Source organism: Sapajus apella, unplaced genomic scaffold, assembly GCF_009761245.1.
Source record: "Sapajus apella isolate SASKATOON/1434 unplaced genomic scaffold, GSC_monkey_1.0 scaffold69, whole genome shotgun sequence".
In the NCBI taxonomy this organism is placed as follows: Eukaryota; Metazoa; Chordata; class Mammalia; order Primates; family Cebidae; genus Sapajus; species Sapajus apella.
The window spans coordinates 11,059,448-11,075,145 of record NW_022437009.1 but is presented as its reverse complement, the minus strand read 5'-3'; the positions used below and the strand labels follow the sequence as shown (position 1 = coordinate 11,075,145).

At 39.7% G+C, this 15,698-nt stretch overlaps 1 protein-coding gene across 9 annotated transcripts in view; it reads right to left on the bottom strand.

Annotated features, from left to right (window-relative positions):
• WDR47 (WD repeat domain 47) overlaps positions 1–15,698 on the bottom strand; it is a 77,944-nt gene that overhangs the window by 16,390 nt on the left and 45,856 nt on the right. For all 9 annotated transcript variants that reach the window (XM_032249892.1, XM_032249894.1, XM_032249896.1 and 6 more), the window contains exons 8-10: positions 12,253–12,510; positions 8,217–8,292; positions 4,128–4,285 (exon numbers count right to left, since the gene is read on the bottom strand). In XM_032249892.1, coding sequence (XP_032105783.1) covers positions 4,128–4,285; positions 8,217–8,292; positions 12,253–12,510 — 492 coding nt within the window. The remainder of the gene's footprint in view (positions 1–4,127; positions 4,286–8,216; positions 8,293–12,252; positions 12,511–15,698) is intronic.

Below are 15,698 nucleotides of genomic sequence, written 5' to 3'. Positions count from 1 at the left end.
CAAATGTGACAAAAATCTTGACAACTATTGCATTTTAGCATACTAGTCTCTCTACTTTTGAGTCTTTGAAAATGTTCATTATTAAGAAATTTTTAAAAACAAACAAGACCACAATGTGCAAAAATCACATGCATTCCTATACACCAATAACAGACTTAAAGAGAGCCAAATCAAGAACGAACTGCGATTCACAATTGCCACAAAGAGAATAAAATACCTAGGAATACAACTAACAAGGAACGTAAAGGACCTCTTCAAGGAGAACTACAAGCCACTGCTCAACGAAATAAGAGAGGACACAAACAGATGGAGAAACATTCCATGTTCGTGGTTAGGAAGAATCAATATCGTGAAAATGGCCATACTGCCCAAAGTAATTTACAGATTCAACGCTATCCCCATCAAGCTACCAATGACCTTCTTCGCAGAACTGGAAAAAAACACCTTAAACTTCATATGGAACCAAAAGAGAGCCCGCATAGCCAAGTCAATTCTAAGCAGAAAGAACAAAGCAGGAGGTATCACACTACCGGACTTCAAACTATACTACAAGGCTACAGTAATCAAAACAGCATGGTACTGGTACCAAAACAGAGATATAGACCAATGGAACAGAACAGAGCCCTTGGAGGCAACACAACATATCTACAACCATCTGATCTTTGACAAACCTGACAAAAACAAGCAACGGGGAAAGGATTCCCTGTTTAATAAATGGTGTTGGGAAAACTGGCTAGCCATGTGCAGAAAGCAGAAACTGGACCCCTTCCTGACACCTTACACTAAAATTAACTCCAGATGGATTAAAGACTTAAACATAAGACCTAACACCATAAAAACCCTAGAAGAAAATCTAGGCAAAACCATTCAGGACATAGGCGTAGGCAAGGACTTCATGACCAAAACACCAAAAGCATTGGCAACAAAAGCCAAAATAGACAAATGGGACCTAATCAAACTCCACAGCTTCTGCACGGCAAAACAAACAGTCATTAGAGTGAATCAGCAACCAACAGAATGGGAAAAAATTTTTGCAGTTTACCCATCTGACAAAGGGCTGATATCCAGAATTTACAAAGAACTAAAACAGATTTACAAGAAAACAAACAAGCCCATTCAAAAGTGGGCAAAGGATATGAACAGACACTTTACAAAGGAAGACATACATGAGGCCAACAAACATATGAAAAAACGCTCATCATCACTGGTCATCAGAGAAATGCAAATCAAAACTACATTGAGATACCATCTCACGCCAGTTAGAATGGCGATCATTAAAAAATCTAGAGACAACCGATGCTGGAGAGGATGTGGAGAAATAGGAACACTTTTACACTATTGGTGGGAGTGTAAATTAGTTCAACCATTGTGGAAGACAGTGTGGCGATTCCTCAAGGACCTAGAAATAGAAATTCCATTTGACCCAGCAATCCCATTACTGGGTATATATCCAAAGGATTATAAATCGTTCTATTATAAGGACACGTGCACACGAATGTTCATTGCAGCTCTGTTTACAATAGCAAAGACCTGGAACCAACCCAAATACCCATTGATGATAGACTGGACAGGGAAAATGTGGCACATATACACCATGGAATATTATGCAGCCATCAAAAATGATGAGTTTGTGTCCTTTGCAGGGACATGGATGAACCTGGAAAGCATCATTCTCAGCAAACTGACACAAGAGCAGAAGATCAAACACCGCATGTTCTCACTCATAGGCGGGAGTTGAACAACGAGAACACATGGACACAGGGAGGGGAGCACTACACACTTGGGTCTGTTGGGGGGAAATAGGAGAAGGTCAGTGGGGAGTGGGGAGTTGGGGAGAGCTAGCATGGGGAGAAATTCCAGGTATAGGTGATGGGGAGGAAGGCAGCAAATCACACTGCCACGTGTGTACCTATGCAACAATCTTGCATGTTCTTCACATGTACCCCAAAACCTAAAATGCAATAAAATAAATTAAAAAAAAAAAAAAAAAAAAAAAAACAAGACCAACAAATCTCTAATATCTAAAAAGTGTTTAATACTGATCTAGGTCGGGCATGGTGGCTCCCAAGGTCAAGAGATTGAGATCAACCTGGCCAACATGGTGAAACTCTGTCTCTACTAAAAATACAAAAATTAGCTGGGCATGGTGGTGCATGCCTGTACTCCCAGCTACTCAGAAGGCTGAGGCAGGAGACTTGCTTGAACCCAGGAGGCGGAGGTTGCAGTGAGCCAAGGTCGCGCCACTGTACTACAGGCTGGTGATAGAGTGAGATTCCGTCTCAAAAAAAAAAAAGAAAAAAAGAAAAACTGATCTAGAGAACAAACCAGATAAGAAGAGTTTCTTTTCAGCAGCATAACCAATTCACCAAATCCACTGACTCCTTCTTTAAATGGATTGTGCCTCTCAAACCTACTCACTTTGTTCCACCTCCACTGCCATCATACTAGCCATCAACTACAAACAACTTCCTCCCTTCCTCCCATTGTCTCCACTTATTGCCATCCAATCACAGCAGAATGATCATTTCAAAATAGAGTTACATTTGATTTGCTACTTTCAGTGGTGTCCCACTGCCCTCAGCATGAAATCTAAAATGGCTAGAAAGCTCTGCCTAATTCACGCCTATGTCTGCGGCCTTATCCAATTCAGCTCACAATTTTCCAACCAATCTGAATTTATTTCAGTTCCTAAAAAAAGCCAAGCTCTTTCTCACATCATGTTCCCTATTACTCTCTTCTCCGTTCTCTTTACATATCTAGGTTCTACTCATCCTTAGATCTCCAAAGACCAAAGAAGTCTTTCTCTGACTTGCCAGTCTGCACCCTACCCCATCCCCATTTTATTCTCTCACAGCACCTTGTAATCTTTCTTCATAATACGTACCAAAATGTTTACTTGTGTTCATTTGCATTATATTCATCTTCGCCTCTAAACCAAAAGCTCCATGTTCCACTGCCTTATAGAGAATTCTGCCCTTCTTTCTTAAGTATCTCTACTTAAATAATGCAACAAGCACCAGTAAATTATAATATTATCAATCATCTAACATGGGCCTTATTATATACCCTTTCCCAATCTTTAAATGCTATCACAGTCCAAGAGCCAAAATTATTGATTTCAGACATAGAGATAGCAAAAAATTCAAATAAATGAAAAATCCCACCACTTGTTTCTCAAAGTAGGGTTACAATTAAAAGGTCTTAAGAGTTGTAAAGTGGCCGGGCGTGGTGGCTCACGCCTGTAATCCTAGCACTTGGGGAGGCCGAGGTGGGTGGATCACCTGTGGTCAGGAGTTCAAGACCAGCCTGGCCACCATGGTGAAACCCCAGCTTAAAAAAAAAGAGTTGTAAAAGAGTAAGAGTTGTGTGTAAATTACGTACCTAATTTATAAATAGGTGTGTATGAATAGAAAAAAAAAAAAAAAAAAAAAAAACAGCACAAATGGAGTTCAGTTCCAGCCAAGGTTTCAGGCGTCCACTGGGGTTCTTAAAATGTATCTCTTGCAAATAAGGGGGAACTACTATATACTTTTCAGATAAAAAACAAAATACAAAAGCCATGAAAATAAAGAATTCTAAAGCAATATATGAGCAATGTTGTTCTTAAAAACATTTTAGAAAAAAATTATAATAAACGACTGAAATATATTTCTTTTTTTTTTTTTTTTGAGACGGAGTTTCGCTCTTGTTACCCAGGCTGGAGTGCAATGGCGCGATGTCGGCTCACCGCAACCTCCGCCTCTTGGGTTCAGGCAATTCTCCTGCCTCAGCCTCCTGAGTAGCTGGGACTACAGGCACGCGCCACCATGCCCAGCTAATTTTTTGTAGTTTTAGTAGAGACGGGGTTTCACCATGTTGACCAGGATGGTCTCGATCTCTTGACCTCGTGATCCACCCGCCTCGGCCTCCCAAAGTGCTGGGATTACAGGCTTGAGCCACCGCGCCCGGCCGACTTAAATATATTTCTTAAGCACTGAAAATAAAAACTTGTTTTACAGCAGAAAATAAAGTTTAATCGAAAGAAAGAAATATTTGAAACACCACTGAATGGCAATTCTGGAAAAGGAACCTATGTGGCTAAATTAAAAATTAAGGTAAGAATGGCAGCACAAATCATTGATCCTTACCTTGGATCAATTACGTCTGGATAGGCACATACTCTCAGAGTTTTTGAATTTGAACCAACAGCATACAAACCACCAGCTGGATGAAATGCCACTGCTCTAACAGCTTGTGTGTCTTCTAGGATATTAATACAAACAAACTGCTTTTTTGATTTGTCATCCTATGGAAAGAAATGAATATTAGTCATCTTATTAAAAAATAAATTTGAAAGAATTCATCTTTCTCCCACTTTAAATTCATTTGAACTGTATTATCCTTGTTGGATCATGTTAGGTTTACCGCTGATAATCATGTTATTTTCTCTGTTTTTCTTACTTTATTAAATCTTAGTAATATTCTTTAAGAGGCAAACACACAGATGAGTAGGATACGGTGAAGAAATCTTATTTTAGAGAGTTAAGAAACAGCTAAGATATTTCCATATCTTCAGTGATGCTTCTTATCTTTACTCTGGGATACCAGGTAATATTCAGCTCCTACAGCTACCACAAATGCAGCAAATCTTCATTTGTGTCCTTTTAGTAATGCAACATCAGAGGAAAAAAGTCACCCATTTGTCTCTAAGCTTCTTTACAGCCCCACAGATCCCTTTGCCCTTCTGCAGCCAGCTTCTCCTGGAAGTTTCTAATGGTGTTTCTCTAGCTTCCATTGTTTATAATTTGGAAATTCCATTTTACTTTGTTCATATTCACATTCCTATCCATGGGCCATGTCTGTATTCTTTAGGACTCTTAAAATACAATATTATTGATTTCATTTAAAAAAGATATTTTTTAAATTTTTTTCATTAAAAAATATAGAGATGGGGTTTCGCCATGTTGCCCAGGCTGGTCTTGAACTTCTTGGCTCAAACAATTTGCCCACCACAGCCTCCCAAAGTGCTGAGATGACAGGTGTGAGCCAGCAGACCCAGCCAATTTTGTTTGTTTGACATGGAGTCTCACTCTTTTGGCCCTTTAACAGCCTGGGCAACATGACAAAAACCCATTTCTACAAAAATAAATAAATAAATAAATACAAAAATTAGCCAGGTGTGGTGACACATGCCTGTAAGTCACAGCTACTCAGGGGGCTGGGGTGGGAGGATCACTTGAGCCTGGGAGGTCAAGGCTGCAGTGACGTGAGATTGCACCACTGCACTACAGCCTAGGTGACCAAGCAAGATTGTCTCAAATTAAATACATAAATAAATAAGCAAACATCCCTTTAAAACTATAGAAATAATTTTAATAGAAACATTTTGAGTGTTTCATTTTTTCTTTTTTCTTTTTTTTTTTTTTTTTTTTTTGAGACAGAGTCTCTCTCTATTGCCCAGGCGGGAGTGCAGTGGCATGATCTTGGCTCACTGCAACCTCCACCTCCCAGGTTCAAGTGATTCTCCTGCTTCAGCCTTCTAAGTAGCTGGGATTACAGGCATGAGTGACCACACCCGGCTAATTTTCGTATTTTTAGCAGAGATGGGGTTTCTGGCCATGTTGGCCAGACTGGTCTTGAACCCCTGAACTTAAGTGATTTGCTCACTTCAGCCACCCAAAGTGCTGAGATTATAGGTGTGAGCCACCACACCTGGCCTCATTTTTACTTTAAACTGTCAACTTGTCCATCCAGAGTTCTCTTCTGAAGACAGAAGCTGAAGCAGTTCTGTATAAAAAAGCTTTGGTGACTCCTGCTACTGATGTCATTTGAAACCACTCTGTTACCCTGACCAGGACTGACTAGACATGGTGCAGGAGCCTCTACACTGGGTATGGGCAACAGACTCAACCAAACCCTGTCTTTGGGAAGTGTGAATGTCAAGTACACACGCAAAGAAAATCCACTTCAGCTCTGATGTATTCTGAGAGGTCTAGGACCCATAATGACTACACCAATGAAAAGACTTATGCCTCTCTCCACCTAAGCCTTTATTCATGCAATACATCCTCCTTGCAGGAGTAGGGGGAAAATCTGATGTGTTACATTATGTATGTCTTATGTAAGTGAACTGAATTCTAATATTATTCATATGAATTTGATTAGAAATGTTACATTTTCCATTAATACATACACAGGGAAAGTGACTGTTTGCAAAATTATATAATAGCATGGGGTAGATAAAAGGGAAAATATGGCCAGTTGTGGGGGCTTACATCTGTAATCCAGAGTTCTGGGAGGCAAAGGTGGGTGGATCACTTGAGGTCAGGAGTTTGAGACCAGCCTGACCAACAGAAACATGGAGAAATCCCGTCTCCACTAAAAATACAAAATTAGCCAGGCATGCTGGCACTCGCCTGTAATCCCAGCTACTCGGGAGGCTGAGGCAGGAAAACTGCTTGAACCCAGGAAGCGGAGGTTGCGGTGAGCCAAGATCTTGCCATTGCACTCCCACCTGGACAACAAGAGTGAAACTCCAACTCAAAAAAAAAAAAAAAAAAAAAAAAAAAAAACCAAAAAACGACTAATTGACTAAATGGCCTATAGCACATAGATTGCTTTATAGCAGAAGCCACACAAACTAATTTTATTTGCTGTCCTCTGTATGTTTTTATTTTATTTTATTTTATTTTATTTTTGAGACGGAGTTTCACTCTTGTTGCCCAGGCTGGAATGCAATGGCACGAACTCGGCTCACTGCAACCTCTGCCTCCTGCATTCAAGCAATTCTCCTGCCTCAGCCTCCCGAGTAGCTGGGATTACAGGCACCTGCCACCACGCTTGGCTAATTTTTTGTATTTTTAGTAGAGATGGGGTTTCATCATGCTGGCCAGGCTGGTCTCAAACTCCTGACCTCAGATGATCCACCCGCCTCGGCCTCCCAAAGTGCTGAGATTACAGGCGTGAACCACTGCATCCAGCCTTAAAATTTTTTTAATTTGTCGTCATTTTAAAAAAATAGGTGATTTCACACTTATGCATAAAAATCTAGATTTCTAGCTTCTTGAAAATCAGGTCGGGTGCAATGGCTCACACCTGTAATCCTGGCATTTTGGAAGGTTGAGGTGGGAGGACTGCTTGGGTCCAGGAATTCAAGACCAGCCTGGGCAATGCAGTGAAACCATGTCTCTATTAGTTTTTTTTTTTTTTTTTTTTTTTTTTTTCAGAGACAGAGTCTTGCTCTGTCACCTAGGCTGGAGTGTAATGTTAACCTCCGCCTCCTGGGTTCAAGCAATTTTCATGCCTCAGCCTCCCAAGTGGCTGGAATTACAGGCATGAGCCACTACACCTGGCTAATTTTTGTATTTTTAGTAGAGACAGAGTTTCACCATGTTGGCCATGTTGGTCTCGAACTCTCAACCTCGGATGATATAGCTGCCTCTGCCTTGCAGAGTGCTGGGATTACAGGCGTGAGGCACCACACCTGGCCTAATTTTTTTTTTTTTTTTTTTAAGTCAAAGGAACTGGAAACATTGGGCTTGCATATTTCTTTTGCAAGGGACAAATATTCCTTTGTGCTTATCATAAAAATGGTCAATTTTATTAATTTATATTATCTATTTCATCCCTAAAAGCATCTCAAATAACACCTTTGTTTATGAGGTTAAAATGTGAACTAAGAAAAGTAAGATAGAGTAAAAATGTATACTAGTTAGGGAAGGATGTTTGGTTCCAAAGCCAAAAAACAGGTATACTGATGAGAAGCCTAAAGGAGATACCAATAATATCTGAAATTAACCACATGGTTCAGAGGATAACACAGAGCCTCAATTCATGTCCCCAGGCCAGTACTAGGCCATTAATACGAATACTCCCAAAAGTCCAAATGTGCTTTCCAAGGCTCCCTCTTTAGTTACACCATTGAGAGCTCAACTGCCTTGAGTCGACATAAATACCCACATTAGCAGTAATAACTACTTTAAATTTTTGTTTGTTTGTTTTTAAGAGACAAAGTCTTGCTCTGTTGCCCAGGTTGGAATGGTGCAGTGGCTATCCACAGGTGCAATTCTAGTACTCTACAATCTCAAACTTCTGGACTCAAGCCATCCTCCTGCCTCAGCCTCCTGGGTAGTGTGCAACACCATGTCTGACTAAAATGTTTTTTTGAATTGAGAATTCCTTAGCAAAATTTACAAGTGTATAGGAAAACAATGAAACTTCCTTCCCCAAAGTATTACCTCTTCCCCTTTTGACCTTGATAGACTCCCTGAAGAATCTCCCAGAGGTGGCTTAATGACCGAATGTTCTGATGAGCTGTGGAAGTAGAAATTCAAGTAAAGTTTACTCTCTGTATCAAAACAGAAACTAAATTAATTTACCCTTTCAAACACTAATTTTTCTTTTTAGCAAACAATCCAAGCTGACTCCAAAGTTACTCTCCGGAGACATTCATTAAAATATGCTCTGGATTCAGCGGCACCAATGACAGTTTTAAGGAGGAGATGAAAAGCCATTCTGGAAAGAAAATTAAGTCAAAAGTCGACACATTTTGGAATGAGATGTCAAGTATGCTTCCCTTGCTTAGTTCCAAAATCCTGTTTGCTATGCTTAAATCCAACCCCAGACAGGACACTGGAGAATGCTCTTTAGGAAAATTATCCCACCCAAGAGAAAAAACTATCAGAAACTTACAGTTGAGGGTTCCTTAGCAAAACAACCACTTAATCACTTTTTGTGAGCCCAACAGGCAGACAGATCTACCCACATATGTAGCCCTTTCTTCCAATCAGCTTTTAAATTTTTTATTTAGTATCACAAAATATAATAGAGACAGGGTCTCCCTGTGTTGCCCAGACTGGTCTCGAACTCCTGGGCTCAAGCAATCCTACAGCTTCAAACCCCCAGGTTGCTGGGATTACAGGTGTGAGCCACCACACCCAGCCAGCTTTTGTTTTAATGCCTCACTGTTTACAGACAGCCAAAACTTTCTAGATACCTGAAAAAATCCTCCTAGATAAAAGGTAGAGACTAAAATGAACAGAGAGAGAAAAAGGTAGAGAGAAAAATGAACTTGGGAGGAGAGGCAATTTAGGGAACAAAAGCTACAAAAATATAATTTAAGTCCTTAGATATGAGAGGAAATAATGGATTAAGGAAACAAAAGTAAGCTCTATTAAAAAAAAAAAAAAAAAAAAAAGGACAAGAAATTAGAGAATAAGAAAGACCTCTTAGAAAATTAAAATATGATGGTAGAAAAAAAATAAATCCATAGAAAATGGAGGTGAGGATATTGCTAAATAATATATTTTTTAAATTTCCTAGAACTTAAGTTTCCAACATAAAAAGGGCCCATGAAGTACCCAGCAGAATGAAGAAAAACAGACTCACTCTAAGGTCTACTTTCTATATCATCGTGCAGTTTCAGAATATCAGGGAAAAGAAGAATCTGAAAAATTTCAGAGTAGAAACAGCAATAAGCCTCACCCAAAGAATGAGAAATCAATCAGCCTGGCCAACATGGTGAAACCCAATCTCTACTAAAAATACAAAAATTAGTTGGGCATGGTGGTGTATGCCTATAGTCCCAGGTACTAGGGTGGCTGAGGCACAAGAATCACTTGAACCCAGAAGGCGGGGGTTGCAGTGAGCCAAGATTGCCCCACTGCACTCCAGCCTGGGCAACAGAGCAAGACCCCATCTCAAAAAAATAAGCTGGGCGCGGAGGCTCACGCCTGTAATCCCAGCACTTTGGGAGGCCGAGGCGGGTGGATCACGAGGTCAAGAGAACGAGACCATCCTGGTCAACATGGTGAAACCCCGTCTCTACTAAAAATACAAAAAATTAGCTGGGCATGGTAGCGCATGCCTATAATCCAGCTACTCAGGAGGCTGAGGCAGGAGAATTGCCTGAACCCAGGAGGCGGAGGTTGTGGTGAGCCGAGATTGCGCGATTGCACTCCAGCCTGGGTAACAAGAGCGAAACTCCATCTCAAAAAATAAAATAAAATAAAATAAAAATTAAAAAATAAAAATAAGGAATCAAAAGAGCATCAGATTTTTTAATCACAACACTAAAACTGGAAAATCATGTAGCAATGCCTTTGAAATAATGAGGAATGATTTTCATCCTAGAATTCTATACCCGGCAATACTAACAAAAAAAGGTGGAAATATATAGCACACACATTTTTAGACACACAAGGTCTCAGAAACTTCACCTTTAATTACCCCTTTTTAGGAAACTGTGAGATGCTAAAAACAGGGAATCTAATAAACAGATGAGGCAAAGGAAATCCCAGGGGAACAGTGAGGAAAGTCCCCGGATTCTATCTAAACCTACATATAAAGTGATCAAAAAACAGAAAATATAAAGTGAAGCAGGAGTGATCCTAGAGAGACATCTCCCAAGAGGAAAAAAATGGAATAGAAAAATTTCTGATATTTTTTATAATAATGAGAAGTTTTATGATTTCATAATTCTATTAAAGCACTTACAGTTTAGTGATCAATATTAAGAAAAACTAATCATGTACAGACACATGTACACCAACTTGTGGCAATTATTGTCCCCAAGAAAAACAAGAAGTTATATGAAAAAGAAATATATTTTTATTGCACTACATGACCCAGTTGTAAATAACATTTACAAGATCATAGTAATGTTAACACTGATACTGATTTTTTTTTTGTTTGAAACAGAGTCTTTCTCTGTCGCCTAGGCTGGAGTGCAATGGCATGATCTCCGCTCACTACAACCTCCGCCTCCCGGGTTCAAGGCAATTCTCAGCCTCCCAAGTAGCTGTCTCAGTTTCCCAAGTAGCTGGGATTACAGGCACCTGCCAACATGCTTGGCTACTTTTTTTGTATTTTTAGGAGAAACGGGGTTTCATCACATTGGCCAGGCTGGTCTTGAACTCCTGACCTCATGATCCACCCAGCTAGGCCTCCCAAAGTGCTGGGATTACAGGTGTGAGCCACCAGACCTGGCCTGATATGGATTTAAACAGAAATTGATATATACTAAAAATAAGGGGTAGACAAAGTGAGGGTGTTATGCGTGAAGAGTATAGTAGGGAATGAATGGATAGCAAAAACAGTAATAGAAGTATGTTATTCAGAAATGTGGAAATATATAGCAAAAGGCTAGGTATGGTGGCTCACACCTGTAATCCCAGGACTTTGGAAAGCTGAGGTAGGAGGATCACTTAAGCACAGAGTTTGAGACCAGCCTAGGCAACACAGTGAGATCCCATCTTAAAAAAAAAAAAAAAATTGTATGTATATATATCAAAAGAAAAACCATATGGGTTGAAAATGGCAGCCAACAAGAAATAAAACCATGGACAAAGATGGGTTTTATTTTAAGCCTTAGTACTATTAGTCTTTTGAAACCATGTATGTATACTACACGGACAAAAACAAAAATTAAATTTTAGAACTTGAATTTTTGTTTTGAAAGTGCTCAAAACGACTATTACGAAAACTGTAATAGAAAAGCAAATATTAAAAAAGTTAAAATTCAGAAAGTAAGCAAAAATTAAACAAATGTATGCTCTGAAGTAAAACTAGGTTTCTGACACTAATTATTTATAAAGTGAATTCCTGTAGGCATATAAGTGCCAAAAGCAAGTTATGCATTTTTGTACTTAATCTCAGCCAAAAGCTGGGAATCTAATGTTGTACATTTTTTAATGAACCACCCTGCAAAGTGTTTAATGCTAAGAATAAAGAAAATGCTCCTTAACTATTCCCACTGCATAAATTAACACTTGTATACTAACTACAGCAAGATAAAAATTTTCCCTGAGTAGTGAAAACGTAAATACGCAGTCTTCCACTGCTGTAATTGCCAAAGTGGTCAACACTGCAGCACAGCTGCAATCATTCCACCATATTGTAAAACATCTTCCTATGCCCTGAAAGTCTGAATTTTAAGATTATTTGTTCAAAGATGCCAATTGAAGAAAAAAGAAAATCAAGGAGATTTAGAGATTCTAAAACTGTAGGTTCTCTGAGTAGGATGGCTTATAAAAAATATAATTGCCTTGGTGGTGATGAGGAAGCAAAAAGAAAAAAAGAAGGAAAATGAAAACTATAAAGAGACTTAGAAGTTGGTAAAAGAGAACATAGACAAACGCAGCCAGATTAGAAAAAAAATACTGGTAGGCAGTAAGCTCTCAAAACTTTTATTTATAAGGCTCTAAAGTGAAGTTCAACCTTCTATTCATTAGTAGTAAGTTAATATTTCCAAGTTTTACAAAGTCAAGCACTTACATTTGGCTTCCACAAGGTGATTCCTCCAGAAAAGGTATGTGATTTGTTGATCCAGGATTACGAGGAGTGCTTGTATGAATATTTGAAGTATCATGTGTTAATCTCTGACTAGAGTCTTGGGGTGGTGTAGTAAAACTAGTCACAGAAGAACTATTAGATCCATTGCCTTTGCTCCCATTACATTGCTGGCTGAGCGTTGATACCTCATTACCAAGGCCATCCATTCCAATATTTAATTCACCGAGCTTTTGAATGGACCTATAAAATTAAACAATGTAATCATTTTTAAATAAAAACTTAATTGCATTCCTAATATATACAAGATTAAAAGTCTGAAAAGGTAAATATATGCACATATAATCTATTGCAAATTTAGTATTAAAAGTTACCATCATCAACTTAAGACACAACCATGATACTGAAAGAAGATCCACATTTTCCCATAGCATAAATTATAGACTTTTTTTTTTTTTTGGGACAGGGTCTCACTCTGCTGCCCAGGCTGAACTGCAGTGGCATGATCATGGCTCACTGCAGTCTTGACCTCCTGGACTCAAGCTATCCTCCCACCTCCCAGGCATAGCTGGGACAACAGGTGCACACTATCATGACCAGCTAACTTTTTAAATTTTTTGTAGAGACAGAGTCTCGCTATATGACCTAGACTGGTCTTGAATTCCTTCCAGCTATCTTCCTGCCTTGGCCTTCCAAAGTGCTGGGATTACAGGCATGAACCACTGTGCTCAGCCAGTATCACAGACTTTTAAAAAGCAGCTTTTATAATAAAAATAGAAAAAAAAATCTGTTTCTTCCCCAGTAAAAACTTTGGTTTAATTTTCCATTTAAAATTTAATTTTCAAAGAGTCAATAACAATACCACCACTACCAAAATTGCTCATCAACAAAACAAGTCATTTTTGTTCCATCTGTCTCAATGTTATGTCAAGTAAGAAATGGATGCCTAGAGTAAGCCATGATGAGTAAAAAGTCAAGTAGCATCCCTATTACTCCACATACATCCATTCATTCATTCTGCATATACTATGTGCCAGCTCTGATCTAGACAATTGGGAGATAAAACAGGGAGCAAAACAAGTTAGCCTCAGGGCCTTGCCCTCAACAAACAGTCTCTCTGTCGCCATAGCCTGACTCCTTATGTTGTATCAGGCTACAAAGGGCACAAAGAGAAAGCTACACTGATCTCAAGATTTAGACTCATAGGCCAGGCACAGTGGCTCATGCCCGTAATCCCAGCACTTTGGGAGGCTGAGGTGGGCAGACCACTTGAGGTCAGGAGTTTGAGACTAGCCTGGCCAACATGGTCAGACCCCATCTCTACTAAAAATACAAAAGTTAGCCAGGCGTGGTGGCGGACACCTGTAATCCCAGCTACTCAGGAGGCTGAAGCAGGAGAATCACTTGAAACTGGGAGGTAGAGGTTGCAGTGAGCAGAGATCACACCATTGTACTCCAGCCTGGGCGACAGAGCAAAACTCCATCTCCAAAAAACAAACAAAAAAAATATTTTGACCCATGGCCAGGAGCAGTGGCTAATCCCTATAATCCCAGCACTTTGGGAGGCCAAGGCAGAAGGATTGCTAAAGCCCAGGAGCTTGACATTAGCCTGGACAACAGAGGGAGACAGAGGGAGACCCTGTTACTACCAAAAGAAAGAAAAAGAAAAACTTAGCCAGACATGGTGGTGCATGCCTATGGTCCTAGCTACTTGGAAGTAGCTAAGGTGGAGGGACTACCTGAGCCCAGGAGGTCAAGACTGCAGTGAGCCGTGATCACACCACTGCACTCCTGCCCCGGCAACAAAGTGAGATACTGTCTCAGGAAAAAAAAAAAAAAAAAAAAAAAAAAAGAACAAAAGAAAAAGATTTAGATGTAGAAATAGCCCAGCATCACTTTCTCCAGCTGAGAGTCAATATAAGAAAGGACTAACACAGCGAGTATAATTGTTGAGAGGTGTTGTGGCTCGTGGTATTTTTAAATTTTCCTACATTAAACACTGTGTTATGTGTATTTTTAGAGTTTAAAAAATACTTTCAAAAAAGCAGTTTAATATTATTAGAGGAACTGTTAGCCTTTACTAAATATTTATCAGTTAAACATTGTAATTAGGTAGCATTTCTCAAATTGTGTTCTGTGAAACACATTTCTTGTGAAATGCACATACATCTTTTTATGCTCCCTATAAAAAAGGATATGAGGGGGCCAGGCGTGGTGGCTCATGCCTGTAATCCCACCACTTTGGGAGGCCAAGGCGGGCGGATCACGAGGTCAAGAGATCAGCACCATTCTGGCCAACATGGTGAAACCCTGTGTCTATTAAAAACATTTTAGGCTGGGCGCGGTGGCTCAAGCCTGTAATCCCAGCACTTTGGGAGGCCGAAGCGGATGGATCATGAGGTCAAGAGATCGAGGCCATCCTGGTCAACATGGTGAAACCCCGTCTCTACTAAAAATACAAAAAATTAGCTGGGCATGGTGGTGCGTGCCTGTAATCCCAGCTACTCAGGAGGCTGAGGCAGAAGAATTGCCTGAACCCAGGAGGCGGAGGTTGCGGTGAGCCGAGATCGTGCCATTGCACTCCAGCCTGGGTAACATGAGTGAAACTCCGTCTCAAAAAAAAAAAAAAAAATTTTAAAATTAGCTGGGCATGGCGGCATGCACCTATAGTCCCAGCTACGCAGGAGGCTGAGACAGAAGAATTGTTTGAACCTGGGAGGTGGAGGTTGCAGTGAGCCGAGATCATGCCACTGCACTCCAACCTGGTGACAGAATAAGACTTCATTACAAAAAAAAAAAAAAAAAAAAAAAGGATATGAGGTCAAATAAATTTGGGAAAAATGCTAAGTATAAAAAGCATTTAAGATACTAATACAAGCTGGGCACAGTGGCTCACATCTGTAATCCCAGCACTTTGGGAGGCTGAGGTGGGCAGATCACCTGAGGTGGAGAGTTCAAGACCAGCCTGGCCAACATGGTAAAATCTTGTCTTTACTAAAAATACAAAAATTAGCCAGGCGTGGTGGTGGACGCCTGTAGTCCCAGCTACCTGGAAGGCTGAGGTGGGAGAATCACTTGAACCTGGGAGGCAGAGATTGCAGTGAGCTGAGGTCATGCCACTGCACTATAGCCTGGGCGACAGAGTGAGACTCTGCCTCAAAAAAAAAAAAAAAAAAAAAGCTAATACAGCATTTTAACTTTCTTAAAATGGAGTGGGATAGGGGAGAGGCTATAATTGTCAAATCAATGATGCCAATTATTAGTATTAGTAAAAACAAAAGATCAAGAGGTATAAAGTAATGATACAGTACTAGTAATAAAATTCCTATCATGCTATACTTAATTTTTTTGAGTAAGATCTAATTATATAACATAACTTATTTCTCTTTTCGTTTTTTTTTTTTTTTTTTTTTTTTTTTTTTTTTTTTTTT